Here is a 15,727-nt window from a genome sequence, read left to right as displayed (position 1 = left end):
CACGCCTTTTCAGTGAGACAAAGTGTGAAGCAATGTTTTATTTTCTGTGTACAAGTACAACTTGTTTAAAAAGAAATAAAATGTTACATTCCATATTCTTACCAAAACTAGAAAAAGGGTCTCATGACTATCACTTGAGGAAGGTATCACAAGTAGTAGCCATTAGCAAGAAAGGGTACAGCATACTGTTGATCTATAGACAATTAAAACTACCATCCACACAACACTTTAAAATATCAAAATGGTGCAAATTGCTCAGAGAAGTCAGAATTGAGCGCTCCCATTAATCATAGGTAAAGGGAAAATTAACAATCATGTTTAAAGAACTATGGCCACTGGAGTGAAATAAATCCAAAACTAGATAGCCACAGATTAACCACAAGATCATTAGACAGATTAAAGATGCATCACATCTGGGATGCTTACATGTAGAACTGGAGCAACAAACCATGTGCCGCAGAGAGCCGAGTGTACACGTCCTCAATTCCAAACAGACTGTAGCAGGTGATTTCACAAGTTAGCTCCTCTCTGGTTGAAAGAGTGCTAGTCAGTAAAACCACCAGCTGTAGTCAAACTGTAAATTTAAAACCCCAACACACTGGGCCCTCAAAACCCCAAAACACTGGGCCCTCCACGGTGCATGGTTGACATCCCGGATCTTGATCACAGCTACTCATGAAGAGGTTTCAATACTGACAGAAGGGTAAAAAAAACAGCCATGTGTTCTTCTGGAGCCAATTTAATTAAGACCCCATTCAGTGTATCCAGTCACCGGAAAAAAAACCCCCCGAAAAAGCTCAGGAACCATGCTCTTCAGAAACCATACTCCTCAGATAGATAAAAAGGAAAGCCAAAGTCATCGTCGTCGTCGTCATCATCGTCACCGATAAGAGTCATGGCTATGAAAAGATTAAGCAGATCTACACCATCGTAGTCTTCATCTTCTGTATCATACTGTTGAGCAAAAAACAAATGCAAGTAAACACATTATCTCATGGATACCAATGGCAATGAAACCTGATAGCATATAACAGGGATTATATTTACCGGAAATGACCTGCGACGTGCATCTTTGTCATGCCGATAAAGGCACTCCGTTTTGAAAGGGCAGCATCTGTATCGGGTATAGTAACTGCATCTTCTCTTACTTGCGTCACGGAGAGACGAGACAGAACAGGAGGGGGGGGGGATTTCAGTTGCTTGGTCATTTCTCAACACAATAATTTAGCATTGGCTTAAGATTAAGCAATTTTATATTTAACTTGACATGACACTTAAAGGCAAAACTGCATGGAAACATACAAGGCTATAACTAATTTAACAACTTCAGAATTTTTAAAAATTAAATGCATCCCCATTTTGTATACAATACAAATGCAGGACCTTTAGTATTCATAATAGACAGTTTTAGTTTGACAATATATCCAACCCATTAGGGTAAGTCTAGCAGGCCCTGTGAAATGTGTCACATGTATTGTAGTCTCGCATTGCCAGACCCATCTCCACAGCGCTGCGGAGGAAGGTCTGGCTAGTCCACACAACATTCCTGGATAGGAGAAAAACGTGCTCTCGTTACATTTCTTTAAACCAATAACAATTGTCTTGGGAGACGCCAAGAGCCCGACACAGCACTGTTGGCTCTGCAAAAATAGCCTCGGGAAGGAACTTGTTTTGGTGGACCATGTGCGCGTAGAGAGGCGAGCTCTGGAATTAAAATGGCTGTCAAGTGTGTGATGAGGATTTTTACTAAAACAAAACAAAACAAAAAAAAAAAAAAAGTGATGAAATGTGCGATTGTCAGTTCTAGCTCGGAGGATATTTCCCGAATCGACCGGAGTTTAGAATGCAAACAAAGAACGTAGAAGGTGAGGGACATTCAGCCGAAAATGAGGGACATCCGGCGAACTATATTGTAAATAAAATGTTAGAAAAATTATGCTTAGAACGGTTTTGCTTCAGGTTTCTTCGTTAAACCATTTGCATCCAAACTGCCGTTTTAGCATTTCATGTGTTAATCATGAAAGCGGAGTGACCTTGCAATATCTGAGGGTAGAGTGCATAATGTGGAGGAGATGCCAGGCATGACCAGAGATAAGAAAAGCTACTGATTGCATGAACCGAATAACTAACTTGACTCCCTTTAAAAATACACTGTTGTGAACAACCTTCAGTCATTTTTCTGTACTGTGCTGTAAAATTGACTGCACTGGTAAGTAAGAACAAACTTTGAGAACTCCAGTGATTTTGTCCATTCTTTGATAAATACTTATCCTAACATAAAACGTCATTGATATAGATTTCGTATCTCCTTAATTTCATGCATTTCCTGTTAAAGCATGTTGACAAGATTATCACATTGCTTTACACCTCAACGATCCCTCCCCATTATGGATAGTAGGAGAAAGGCTAATTTAGCATGTAGAGCAGGGGTCACCAACCTTTTTGAAACTGAGAGCTACTTCATGGGTACTGAGTCATACGAAGGGCTACCAGTTTGATACGCTCTTCTGAAATAACCAATTTGCTCAGTTTGCCTTTAGTTATATTATTATTAATGATTAATGATAGTCATCTATGTAAAGACACTGATCATGTTAATGATTTCTCATTATCAATAATTATCAACAATGACTTAACAAGGTGGGAAACAGATATCAGTATTCAATTTTCATTTTTAGAACAGGCCTGAGGGCTACTCATGTGGTCCTTGGGGGCTACCTGGTGCCCGCGGGCACCGTGTTGGTGACCCCTGATGTAGAGGCTGGCTGGATTCAGCCAGACATTTGTCACTGACTTTTGTACCATTTTTATTTCTGCAACCTTAAGACTTATTTTTTTGGTGGCTTTTTAAAAAAAATACATGCTTTGAGTTGCTGAGGTGGTTTAATCACATATTGCACGTGTTGTACAGGCAATTTTTTTAGGCCTTTGGAGGTTTTCGATGATCGCAACCAAGTTTCATTGCTCGACTTGAATGTAACTCTACAGCATGTCAGGCAAAATAACTTTCCAACACTTCACGGAGAGGGAAAATCACTGAAAAGGCAGGGGATGGATGGACGAGAACTGAGAAGTCAAGCTGGAGTGGCATGTCCCGCATAAAGAAAATGGATGAGTGAAACCCATGTACAGTACTACACACACAGCATGTACAAAATAAGGGTAAACTTAAATTGCAAGCCAATTTTTAAAAAAAAAAATGGTGCCCTGGTAGGACAAAAAAAAAAAAAAAAAATTCCAAAGTTACCTGAATTTCTCTTTGAAGGCAGCAATTAGGCTTTCCTTTGCTTGTCCTTCAACCCAGTGTCTGTTAGGCACATAAAAGGCAGACCTCACTCGGCACTGTGGGCAGCTCCTGAGGAATAATCATTAAACACTGATTGTCAAGTCAAATTCCTTTACACGCGTCATCAGATGCAGTCAAATATTCAAATATTACTGGAACCTACTTTACCACATCCGGCCCAAGGTCTTTTGTTTTCCTCCAAGTCATGATGCATTGTAAACAGAAGGCGTGATTGCAGTTTGGCAAGATTCCAAAAATGTGGTTTCTTGGATCCATCTTTTCATACACCTTGTCCATGCAGATGCCACAGGTCACATTTTTACTCTGGAGCAAGGCCTCGATTTCCTCTATATTCCCCTGGGTACTAGAGGCCGCAGCAGCAGCACCATCCTCTGTCGTCTCACTGGAAGAAATCTCCTGAACACAAACTTTGTGGTCAGTATAACCTATCCTGGGTTCAACTTGGTTTTATTCACCAATATGCCCTGTAAAAAGATCACCTAAAATTAAGCTAACCTGCTCATTTCTTCCATCACATGCTTGAGCAACTTCTGAGCTCTGGACCGACTCCCAAGAAGCAGTGCGGGGAGTGTTCATATCTGTATAGGAAAAGTAAGTGAAGTATAAAGAAATGCTGAGCAGAGTCAGTGTCACCCATGAAAACACCGCAATACCTTGTGATCGTTCCTCAGCAATATCCGTTGCCAGGTGCCCAATGTTGTGTTGAGGATTTGAGATATTATCCGCCAATTGTGATCTGCTGCATTCCTGCGTAGACGTCACCTGAGCCTGCAGAAAAGCAGGCTCTGAGCCTCTTCTGTCAGGCAGAGCATAAACCACACGGGAGGAGGAAACTGTAGGTACTGAACCTCTTCTACCTGCATCCACTTCAGGTTGAAGGACATGAAGATACCTAGTGGTGAAAAATACTGAATAAGCTAAGGTAATCTGCGTGCATTGCATCCTCTTTCATTTAGTTCCATACAACTGAGAGGTGGAATGAAATGGGGAGAAAAAAAAACAAAAAAAAAAAAAACACCTTACCTACAGCGATCACCATACCAGCATCCACCTTTCTGAAAGTACCTACATATTTGGGATGACGGTAAAACTGGCCATTCATGTCGATAATTACACCTTGGACCAAATCTGCAAGAGCCATTTATAAAACGCCTGTAATGAAAAAGGGAAGTGACTCAGTGAATCAGAAGCAGCATATTTTTACATGGCTGATGCCACAATCATTCAATGAATAGCTAGTATAACATTCAAAGTGTGAGACTTTATTTTATAACACCTGGATTTATGGAGGTCAAAACTTCTGTTTTCTAGTCCTAAATCGGGCAAGTCAAAGTCTTAATTTTGTGTTAAATCTCTCCAAAAAACAAACAAAAAAAAAAATCATATAATATGACCATGGTTTATGGAACTAGCAATGGCATCTGGGAAGCTAAGGACGTAACTGATTTACTGTTAAGCCGACCACCATTTAAAAAACAACATCGGTAAATTCTACACGGCTAACGTTAACGGTAGCTCTACGAAAAGAGCACACTGTAACGTTACAGTACATACAAATGCTGAAGATGGGATACGTTAGAGGGATAGGTTAGGAGCATGGACGTATTAAGAGAACGATTAGGACAGGTTAGCTAACTGCCAAACCACCCCCCCCCCCCCCCTCCCCCAACAAACGTGGATCCGTCAACAGCAGTTTGTGTTTACGTGGTGTGGGAAATCCATCTGTTGCAAAAAGTTAGTCACCACTCAACTTAGTTATGCTAGCTAGCTAGCTATGTCCAGAATGTGTAATTAATTACAGTGGAGTTTCACGTTGAATGTGATAGCTAACGTTAAACAGTGTGCAGATGGTTGCCCAATAACTGATTGAAATTAAACGTTAACGCTAAACAACAAATTCGGCTCGTACTTCAACGCTAAACGTTAGCTAGCTCACGTCAGCTAACCTTAATCCTTTCCTGACACACATGGCTAACGTTACCCACGCTAACACTTTTAAACACCAACCAAAATGCTAATTTGTCTCATTTTACTTAAAACTAAATTACTTTAAAAGTGAATCGTTCAAATAATGCAGCACGAAAACTTTTAAAAGTAGCACAGATTATCAGTGGCACTAACGGGCAAGTTAGTAAGCTAGCTACATGAACGTTTCTCACTATAAGATCAACTGCTTTCCCACAATATGTTCACTTTAATGGCTTTATAATACAACCCAACTCCGCTTACCTACAGATACTTCCACTACGGTCCATCCTCCGTGTGTTTTGAGCATGCCGCCAGACACCCTCCATCTCACTATCTAAATAGTTGTCAGCCGGTTCCTTTTACCAATCAACTTAGCAACGAGCGTGACGTTGACGTTTGTAAGTTACGTATCCCAAATTCCCATTCATCCGTCCATTTGTCTGAACTCTCCCAAAGTTTGATTGGTTATGGTCATCATACCAGGACCAGGTAACACTTAGAAAGTGAAAACAGTTAATAAACTGCAGGTTATGTGACATATCTGTATCATAAAAAAAATGAGAAAATCATTGTTAATATTTCTAATAAAGTTTATAGGTGTGATGTTACTAAACTAGCTAGATCTGCAGATAGGTTACATGTGACTATAAGGAAGAAATTATTTCAAGTCTTGACACTTTTTCGTGAACAAATATGTCAATTCATCACTTAAGACAGTCATAGAGGTAGCTTACATCAACTTTTTGGTGTACTTTCTTGTTTTGTTGGCACAACGCACATCAGCCAATACTTTCAAATTTGCAACGTGTACCAATAGCAGGAATTAAGGCAAAGGAAAAAAAATGTCAGAGATCAGATGAGACAGTGGAATGATGTCACAGATCATACATTAGAGGTAGATAGGGATCAAGAGACAGATTAAGAGCACAAAGGGAGATTTCTGAAGGTGGACTGTGTGCACCAGTGCTGACATACTGAAGTCCATTTAGATGAAGTACAGTGAAAAAAGAAGTCCTACAGAATATGAGGGGAAGAAAAACTGTTTGAAACTTATGAATCCTGGCTACAGTATTGTAAGCATTTTACACTTTGTGGCTCTCCTTACAAGCCAAATCAGACTGTACACAGAAAGGGTAGTAATCTAGGACTGTGGTTATAGCTTGTGTGAATACAGAAGCGACTTATGATACCAGATGCTGGATGTTGATTTCTAATCATCAATTTTCCCAATAGTTTGCTGCCAAATTCCTCATCAAGGAAACGTTTGTTGGTATGCTTGACAATATATTTGGTACAACCTAAACTAAATAGGCAAGCATGTAATATGAAAGGACACATACTGAATAATACATGAAACAAGAAAACTCATGTTTTGCCTTACAAATATGATCAACAAATACAAATAATTAGTAACATAATTACAAAGAATAAACTAAGAAACAAACTTAAAATGGCAAATTCATGATCATTTGCATGTCAAAAAAGACAAAAAAACATGCTGTCCCTTGTACTTCAATGGGTAATGTGTTTATAGTGTCAGTTTAGGGAAAAAATCTGTGCAGCATAGTCCATTAGTTACCACTTGGGTAGATGGCTTTAAGACAAAACCTATATAACTTGGATCGCCACATTTATTGAAAAATGGAAACGTTATTGCACAGACTGCTGCGTTAAGAGAGCTCTACAATGCTGGAGCCAGCCCAGTTTGTGTTCTATTAACCAAATGGCAGAGTAGCGGTCATTGCTGATGATGATGATGATGATGATGATGATGATGATGATGATGTAAATAAAAGCCAATTTGGGCATCTTCAGCTTTACCAAAAGTCTGAGAACAATCACTCTACCAAAGACATTGGTATCTAATGAAACTCTTGCACAGTACAAACTTTACGGCTCATTTCTATTTCAACAATGCCATTGGTGTAAGAACATGAAATGCTTTCCCTTCACAGAAAAACACAGAGCCGAAGTGAGTGAGGAGAAGCTCTCTCTCTCTAGACGCTGTTCTGGGGTCAGCTTTGCTATTAATATGTAACAGGACAGTAATGTAACAGGAGCAGCTTTGGTGAGAAATCAATTAATTCTCTCTGTTAAGTGACCGTTGTGGGAAACTAGGACTTGCAGCAAATGATTCCAGATGCTCATCACACACACACATAACACACACACATTATTGTGCCGAGGGTAATGCTGACATTGAGAAGACTTTGCTGACTGTGTTGGCCCTACCACGTGCCTTTGCCTCATCTGCACGTTAAAATCCATGCCCGTACTTGGAACGATGCTTGTATTGAATGCAGTGTAGTATCATCGATGTAAATTCAGTCAGTGTAACAGTATTGCTAAAAGCAGTCTGTGCTGGAGAATTCTAATACATGTCTTTGTAGATCTCCTGTAGTAGAGGGTGGAGCGAAGTCTCCGACTCAGTCTTTTTGATCTTTTGGACAAGCTGAACGTTCTCAGTAACTAGCTGACGGAGGTCGGCCATCTTCTGCAGCAGCTTGGGGAAGAGGTAGGCTGAGTCAGAGTGGTTTGCCTGTAGGTGGAGGTCCAGGGCCTGGAGGATGTTGTCCTGACTCTGCTCCACCTGCTTCACGTTCATTAGTCCAGGACGATCTGGGAGAACAAGAAAGTCACTATTTACGCTGAGCAAACATAAAGGGTTTCTACAGTGTTCACCACGTCACATTTCATATGGAATGCAAAAAATTCATCACAATCATACTGACCAAAGCATGAAAGTATGCTGGCAAACCAACAGAGATACATTTTTTTTCAGTAGTAGAATTATATAACAATCATTTCTAATGATATAAGAACTACTTGGCTGTTAAACAGCTTCTTTCCCACAGCAATCAGACAGCTTAATCAGATAATGTGAACTGCACATAAGATATACACATATATATATATACACACACATATATATATGATATAGATATATATATATATATATATATATATATATATATATATATATATATAGACTATTTTATCAAAACTACTCTATTATACTCTATTTTAGCATAATCTTAGTTTATTTATGAAGTGTTTTAATTTATGAGCTTATAATTTCAAGTCTTCTGTCTTGCACTGAATTATTTACTAACTGAATAAAGGAATCCTGAATTAGGGCAACCAGAGGCCTGTACTACAAAGCAAGATTTGGCGTTAACGAGGTAACTTCAGGTTCAACCCAGGGTTTTGTGTATCACGACGGTGGATCACTTGTTACCGGATTAAATCGCCATGGTAATTTATGCTGACCACCTAACCTACTCAAGCATGTTCGAGATTAGAGATCAACCGGTGTAAAAGCACCGCCTACTGACCAATCAATACTTGATTGATAACGGCTTCACCTTTCTTAGAAGATCCGGTGGAGCTTGGTGCGCAGAGAGAGAGAGGTGCGCTCATAAAAGTTAAAACATTTAGAGACCGACAACCCCGCTAACATTCATATCCATCCGTACCACAGAGTCTCTACCCACCTTTAAAACCTCCCTCAAAACCCACCTTTTCCGAAAGGCCTACCCCACATGACTTCATTCTCCATCGAAATAATGGAGAGATTGCTTTATTTTAATTTTCTATCTCAATGTTTTAAATGTGTTTGTTTTAATTTAATTATATTTGCCTTTTTTGGCTGTATTTTTGCTTGTTTTAACTTGTTGTAAGGTGTCCTTGAGTGCTATGCAAGGCGCCCATAAATAAAATGTATTATTATTCCCTGATGGGTATTTTTATTAAAGATATAGATTTCCAGCGGAGGGAATTACGTATAGGCTATTTGTCGGCTTTTTGAGCCGTGTGTTGCCAATGCGCACATCGGCTTGAATTATGTTTTTTTTAAAATTTGCTCTCACGATCGCTTACCACTGCCAGGGTTGCAACTGAAATTGGCTAAAGCAACGACAGTTTATGGAAATCACAAGTGTAATTATGGTCAGATCTTGTGCCTGACTGATGGAGAAGTGATTTTGATAAGCGTTGTGATTTCCTTCCTGTTTTAGGAAGCAGCGACTGTATTGCGTGTCTGTGTTCTTCATATTTATGTAGAATTATAGTTTGCACTTCTTATGCGAAAGATGCATCTCTGGTAGATTGTGATTGGTCATGCTGTGCAAACACCGCCTGTTTAAATGTGAACGCGCGCGTTGCTGGATTGGGAAACCCTGGGTTGATTGAACTAGTTGTTAACCACCGTCGAGACACAGCTTATGCGGGACCGCGGTTGTTAGGTTTGGTGAAGCCGGGTAACTGAAATAAATCCAGGGCATGTTGATCTTGCTTCGTAGTACAGGCCTCTGGACCCAGCATAAGCAGCATAAAATGGACGGATGGATTAACCAATTTAAAAATGATTATGTCTTTAAACACTGACAATGAATGAGTCAAACAGCTACACAATGATTGAGTTGAACTCCACAAAAATGGATTGAACACCCTCCTGCACGTACAATCCCACTTTTAGTTCATAAGTGTGTCCCAACTGCCTGCATTGGATACTTTTATACTAACATTTATGACTGACATTACAGAGAAAATATTTAGGACTTTTGTAAATGAAATGGAAGATCTGTTTAGACCTTCCACGGCCATTTAAAAAAAGAGAAGAAAACAATAAATAATTAAGACTTGCAGATACACTGAACCTGACAACAAGCAAATATGACATTCTTCATACTTTACTAGCAAATCCTTCAGTCTCACCTCCACAGAGAATAATGGCAGCAACAAACAGGGCCAGGTCGCTGTCATCCAGCTCCAGAGCATTAAACTTGACAGCAAACTCAAACTTGGGCTCCATGATCTCACTGAAGGGCTTTCTTAAGCTGCGAAGGAACTCCCTGGTCACAAAGCCTTTTCCATTGGCCACCAACAGTCCATCTTTGTTCATGAGAGAGGGCAGCATGGCAAAAATAGCCTCATGCACACCATACTTCAGTAAAGTCACCTGCAGAGAGCACACAGACAATTGTACATTAGTGCCTAAAATAAACAGCCACATACAAATCATCTTACTGCGTAGCACACTGAGTAGAAAGTGACTCACCTGGTCATTAAGGTAGAGGTCCACAAACCCTGGAATGCTCTTGGCAAACTCGGTGAGCTCTCGCACAGTCTCCACCGTGGTGCACTGGCAGCGGTAGAACACATGGACCCCAATCTCTTTGGTCAGGGGCGCACCTGGAACTAACTGGCTCCATACCAAACCACTTTCTGCCTCCCAGAGTGTGTCCATATCATAAATCACAAACGGCTAAAAGGAGAACAAAAATCAATTTCTCATAAATAACCATCTGTAACTTCGAAAAGACTTAGAAAATACGAGGTATGACATTTTTGACAGGTAAGGTATTGAGGATTAGCATAAAACACAAGACTGGGTTATATGTTAACATATTTTATATATATTTATATGTTAACTTTGTGGTTATCTTATCTTACATATTTCCAGACTAGGCTTTAAACCAGAAAAAAGTTAGACTGATTATATTCCTGTGTCCCCTTGATGATGACCATGTGTTACTTATACTTTTCCATATATTATATAAAATATCTGTGAAACCAGGACTGAGCTGTTCTAAGACTAGACCGTACTGAGGTGCTGCTGGTTTTGCCCGACAAGATGCTGCGGGACCTCTTCTTGGTCATACTGAAGTTCTTCAGGTAGGCTGTGTTAACTTGTTTGGCCAAGGTCTTCAGGTCTGAGCCGCCTGGTTTACTGAGATTCACTTCTTCTGCAAGCAGGCCTGCCACCAGCTTCTTCCTCTCCGCCTCAGGCATACGTCCATATCGGATCGCTGCGCGCACGCACACACACACACACACAATGTTTTTTGTTAACAGGGTGCACAAACACATTTTACTGTATAAGCATTTATCAATGCAAATCAATTACAAGTTAACATGGAACTGAGAATTAATTCATCCAACCCCCAAACAGACAAAACAATATGTGAAAAGATTCTTAAAGAAATTAGAAATTTATTTAAATAAATAAGCTGATTTCTTACTCACTTCAGATGAAATCAAATTCTTCTAAACTTAACCCTTCTCAGTTAATCCATTTCCATGTAAGTCTTAGATTTGTAAAAAATAATTTAGTTTAATTATTTTAAATAACATGGCCTAATATATGGAGTTCATTTGCTAAAATATTTTCCCCTCTCACCATCATGGGACATTCCCAAAGACAGGCACTTCTGGAAGCGACAATATTGGCACTTGTTACGATTCTTCTTCTGAATCTTGCAGGAACGCTCACAGCGATCATATTCCAGTTTCATCCGTACGGTTCGCCTGAAAAATCCCTGAATGAGAAACAACGCAACTGGTTCAACAACTCATATCAGACAGCACAAAACTGACTTAGCTATTCTGCTGTGATAAACACACTGTATTACCTTGCAACCCTCACAGGCATGCACGCCATAGTGAAAGCCAGAGGCCTTGTCCCCGCAGACTTTACACTCTACGCTGATCCCAGACCCTGTGCTGTCTTCTCGGCCAAGACGCAGCTGTTCTGACAGCGAGGGCGACGAGGTATGCGACAGGTCTGCATAAAAAAATGCATGAATATTAATGCTCTGTCATTGATGTCATGCACCATTTCCAATGACTTTCCAGGAAGCAAGTCTTGGGATTTTGCGATATAAGACTTACCTGTATAGCTGGTTGCTGCACTGCTGTTTTGCTTGCTGCAATTGTTCTCCTTGTGATCCAGACTCTCTTTCTCTTTTTTCTTCTGGTCCACTTTTAGGCCTTTGGAGGGTGGAACTACCCCCTTCACCTTCTCCTCCTCATCATCACTTTCCATGGCCTTTAACTCTTGTAGGTCTGTCAGCTCCGACACACTAGTCCCTCCACAGCTGTCTGAACCTCCAGACTCTCCCTCGGGAGACGTCCACCTGACATCAGCCGGGTCCTGGGGGGATTTGGGCTTGCAGTGGCCATTCACCCTGTCGTGCTGCTCTATACTTTCCATGGTTCCTATTTAAGCTGACTCAGCGGCTCCCCTCCTGTCACGTTGTCATCATAGTTCCACTATTGAAGAATATAAATACTTTTAAATAGGCAATATTCAAATTAACAATGTATACTCAACATGTAAATTACATACAGACCAAGAATGACCACCACACCACTGTTAACTGGCCTCAAAAGTCCACATATCATCTACCTTGCTATTAGATCCAGCATGTGAGTGGTTAACAGACAGCCCAATTCCAGTGACCACTCACTAGCCAAACTAAAAGGTAAGCATACATATGTAATAACGTTGCAGAGCCAAAATGCTCCCCTAAATGTCTGTTTTTGATGTTAGCAGAAATGCATATATAGTGCTATTTTGCTTTAGGTCTTAAGTGTATCACCTGTAACTGAAATTAGTGTATTTACTAATCTATGACAGTGTGTTTATTTAGGTGTCCTTTCCCTAGTCAGTCCACATTACTACTGGCTGTGTTTGAGAAGCCAGGGAATGTCTCTGATAGTAATAGGCTTATGCCATGATATACACAGGCTGTGTAGGCATGCCTGGATTACCCACTAGGCAGGTGAAACAAACAAGAAGGGGCCTCAGATCATTAACACCCAAATTTTGTATGAAGATAAATGTGCAACACCTCAATAGTGGTGGGTGATATGCATAAAATCCCCTATCATACGTACATTTTTTGGAAAGAATAATTGAGAATAGAGCTGAACAATGAAATTGAAATTTTATCTAAATCGCAATGTGGCTGCATTTTTTTAAAGGCAGGACTTGTGTCTTAAGAAAACATATTTGTTTGGTACAAATCCCCACAAATATCACACCATAACCATTGTAATATGTTTTTCAATGAAAATGAGAAAAATGATGTAAACATTATCATTCCCTCCACTATCGGAAATTATAGCGCAATTGCAATATCGACAAAGCAGTCCAGCTCAATGATTAGCAAAACACACCCAGATACTTTAAAGGAACCCCTTCTAATTAATTTCTATGAGGAAAAAAATGCAGGCCTGGACACAAATATTGGCCCAATTTCCATGAACATAGAGGGCCCACAACTCAAGAGTCCTCTGCCAAGCACAGCTTTTGGACTGACATTAAAGTGTCCTAAACATTTCAGTCTGTTCTCCAATATCTTAAAAAGTAAACTTTGTCTCTATTGGAGCTGGGATACATCTGTATTATTGTTTGCCTCAGTTCCAAGGTAGGGTGCACAGTGTACTTGGTGGGTGCTACAGGGTGCATGCACTATGTACACACTGAGCAGTGTTGTTCGCTGGTGGAGGGCGGTAGGGCTGAGGGCTTTGGGGGTGGGGGTTAAATATTTGCCCCCGGCCCCCTAGTGGATTAATCCGTCCATGTATGTAGCTGTGCCCTGACATCCACATAATCTACTTATTACAGATGTATTAATGTTTTCCGCACGAATGTTGTCATTAAATGATGGCCCAAAGCGGGACAAAGTCTAAGCTTTGTTTTCATAACGTTTAGGGAACACAACACCTCAGATTGGGACTGTTGAGGCTTGTCGTCCAGCAGACAACCTGTCACACTGGTTCTCGGAAATATCTGCCACATTACAGTGAATTGTGTAAATCACTGACAGGACTGTGACTGGATACAAGCATTTGAGAAATGAAACGACGGCGAAATTATAAACATGGCTACCGTCAAACTTTTTTACTCAAAGTGAAACAATATTAGTCGGCCGTCGAAGAGAGTCGGCACAGCTAGCTAACTTAGCTAGTTAGCTACTAACCTTGAATGCTGTATACCTCTAGCTGTTAGCGTGGCTGACCCACATTCCCGAGTGTGCCTTTAAATAACGTTAGCTGGTTTGCCAAGTTAGCTTACCTCTCCCAATAGTGCTGCTGGTTCAGAAGATGTTTACGCTACGAGAAATTGCCAACAGGCAAAAAAAACATGTAGCGAGAACAGTCCCAAGTCCTGTCCAGTATCGATCGGCTGTTGACAAGTTGTTAGAAGTCACCAGCAGGAGTTAGCTAGCAGCAGGGGCTAACGTCAGACTGCTGCTGCTAACATAAACTTTAATTGACTAAGGCCTTCAAGTAGCGGACAAATTGCTGAGCTCAAGAGAAAAGAAAAACAGTTTGGAAACATTCGGTCACTAACATATCACATGCAGATAAGCATAGTGAACTGTTAATCCCTCCCCGGCTCTCTCCTTGTTGTTCCTAGCTTTGCTTTGCTCTCCTCCTCCTCCTCCATCGTCGTCACATGCTAGGACACACACACACACACACACACACACACACACACACACACACACACACACACACACACACACACACACACACACACACACACACACACACACACACACACACACACACACACACACACCAGGCTGAATCCAGCAAACAACTTTCTCATGCTGTCAAGGTCTCTGTATTACGCACTGTTGTTTCTGTTATAACATGGGGCATTTATCTTGGATCTGCACTGATGCTAAAAAGATTTAGGTGGCTTTGATCATATCTGCAGAAATAAACCCTTTAGGGCAAATTTGTGATTTTAGTCTAAATAAATAAACTTTTATATATATATATATATATATATATATATATATATATATATATATATATATATATATATATATATATATATAGAGTTGGATTGCATGACAAAACACATAGTAGAAGCAACAGTTATTTATCTAATATTTTTTCTAGCCAAATTTTACATACCTATACCATACATACCATCTACCAGGCAAAGCAAGACAGTGCCCCAGACCCCAAGCAAGAGCCTCTGGTTCACTGTGCAGCATAATATACATATTTTTAATTGAAACTTTGCTTGGCAGTCGATACTATTAAAATATCAACCATAAGAAAATAACTATGGTTTATTACAATTTGGGTTTTATTTATGTTGCTCGGTTATGATAACATTGTACTAAAACGTTATTACAAAAACCTGGTAACAAACAAACTGCCTGTAATGAAGAGAAACTCTGTGCCAAAAACCCTGTTATTAGACTGATTATTTCATCGTGCATATTCCTAAATTAGTTTGTGGTTAATCTAATCATCACACAACAATCCATGCATAGGAATAAATGCAGCTCATAAATGTTATCTCATTTTTGCTCTCAGCCCCACCACCCAGCCATGGTTTATACATTGAAATGTACTTTCTGCATTCATAATTACATGACTTTAGAAGCTGCTGCTAAATTGAGCATATCATTTCCACAAGAAAGTTAAAAACAGTCTGTACTCATTTGCTGTTTTGTAATTCTGTTACCAGGACATAGTTTAACTGAAACAAATATCAAATGTCAATCACTTATAAGTATAACTCATTCCTGCATATAAATAAAAGTTTTCATTACTGTACTATAACTATTTATTTTTTAAGTATGTATTATTAATATTTATGTATTTTATACTTGTTACTGTAAGTCTAAAACTTTCTGA

General features: G+C 39.8%; 2 protein-coding genes across 4 annotated transcripts; both read right to left on the bottom strand.

Moving 5' to 3' along the window:
* Positions 1-14: 14 nt before the first annotated feature.
* On the bottom strand, positions 15-5,791 carry mkrn4 (makorin, ring finger protein, 4). Of its 2 annotated transcripts, XM_031284478.2 has the most exons (8): positions 5,537-5,791; positions 4,331-4,459; positions 3,961-4,199; positions 3,803-3,885; positions 3,450-3,703; positions 3,248-3,355; positions 1,048-1,147; positions 15-954 (listed from the first exon to the last, which is right to left on the bottom strand). In XM_031284478.2, exons 1-8 carry the CDS (start codon positions 5,599-5,601, stop codon positions 814-816), a joined length of 1,119 nt encoding a protein of 372 aa, XP_031140338.1. In that variant the 5' UTR covers positions 5,602-5,791; the 3' UTR covers positions 15-813. The 2 variants fall into 2 exon arrangements, with proteins under 2 accessions (XP_031140338.1, XP_031140349.1); XM_031284489.2 differs by lacking the exons at positions 15-954; positions 1,048-1,147 and adding an exon at positions 2,978-3,134.
* A 56-nt stretch (positions 5,792-5,847) lies between these two features.
* On the bottom strand, positions 5,848-14,533 carry ppardb (peroxisome proliferator-activated receptor delta b). 2 transcript variants are annotated; one of them, XM_031284466.2, is made up of 8 exons: positions 14,139-14,533; positions 11,948-12,325; positions 11,689-11,840; positions 11,457-11,595; positions 10,883-11,085; positions 10,335-10,541; positions 9,992-10,235; positions 5,848-7,894 (listed from the first exon to the last, which is right to left on the bottom strand). In XM_031284466.2, exons 2-8 carry the CDS (start codon positions 12,267-12,269, stop codon positions 7,647-7,649), a joined length of 1,515 nt encoding a protein of 504 aa, XP_031140326.1. In that variant the 5' UTR covers positions 12,270-12,325; positions 14,139-14,533; the 3' UTR covers positions 5,848-7,646. The 2 variants fall into 2 exon arrangements, with proteins under 2 accessions (XP_031140326.1, XP_031140317.1); XM_031284457.2 differs by having other exon boundaries at positions 11,948-12,328; positions 14,139-14,532.
* Between the last annotated feature and the right edge of the window lie 1,194 nt (positions 14,534-15,727).

Source organism: Sander lucioperca, chromosome 12 (genome assembly GCF_008315115.2).
Source record: "Sander lucioperca isolate FBNREF2018 chromosome 12, SLUC_FBN_1.2, whole genome shotgun sequence".
NCBI lineage: Eukaryota > Metazoa > Chordata > Actinopteri > Perciformes > Percidae > Sander > Sander lucioperca.
Note: the sequence above shows the minus strand (reverse complement) of the source record. Positions and strands in the feature narration are given on the sequence as shown.

Coding starts and splice junctions, on each gene's coding strand:
- mkrn4 (XM_031284478.2), bottom strand. CDS start 5,601: ATGGAGGGTGTCTGGCGGCATGCTCAAAACACACGGAGGATGGACCGT. Junction 4,200..4,330: donor TGGTATGGTGATCGCTGTAG/GTAAGGTGTTTT, acceptor TTTCACCACTAG/GTATCTTCATGTCCTTCAAC. Junction 1,148..3,247: donor GCCTTCAAAGAGAAATTCAG/GTAACTTTGGAA, acceptor CCGTGACGCAAG/TAAGAGAAGATGCAGTTACT.
- ppardb (XM_031284466.2), bottom strand. CDS start 12,269: ATGGAAAGTATAGAGCAGCACGACAGGGTGAATGGCCACTGCAAGCCC. Junction 11,596..11,688: donor ATGCCTGTGAGGGTTGCAAG/GTAATACAGTGT, acceptor TTTCTCATTCAG/GGATTTTTCAGGCGAACCGT. Junction 10,236..10,334: donor ACCTCTACCTTAATGACCAG/GTGAGTCACTTT, acceptor TGCTCTCTGCAG/GTGACTTTACTGAAGTATGG.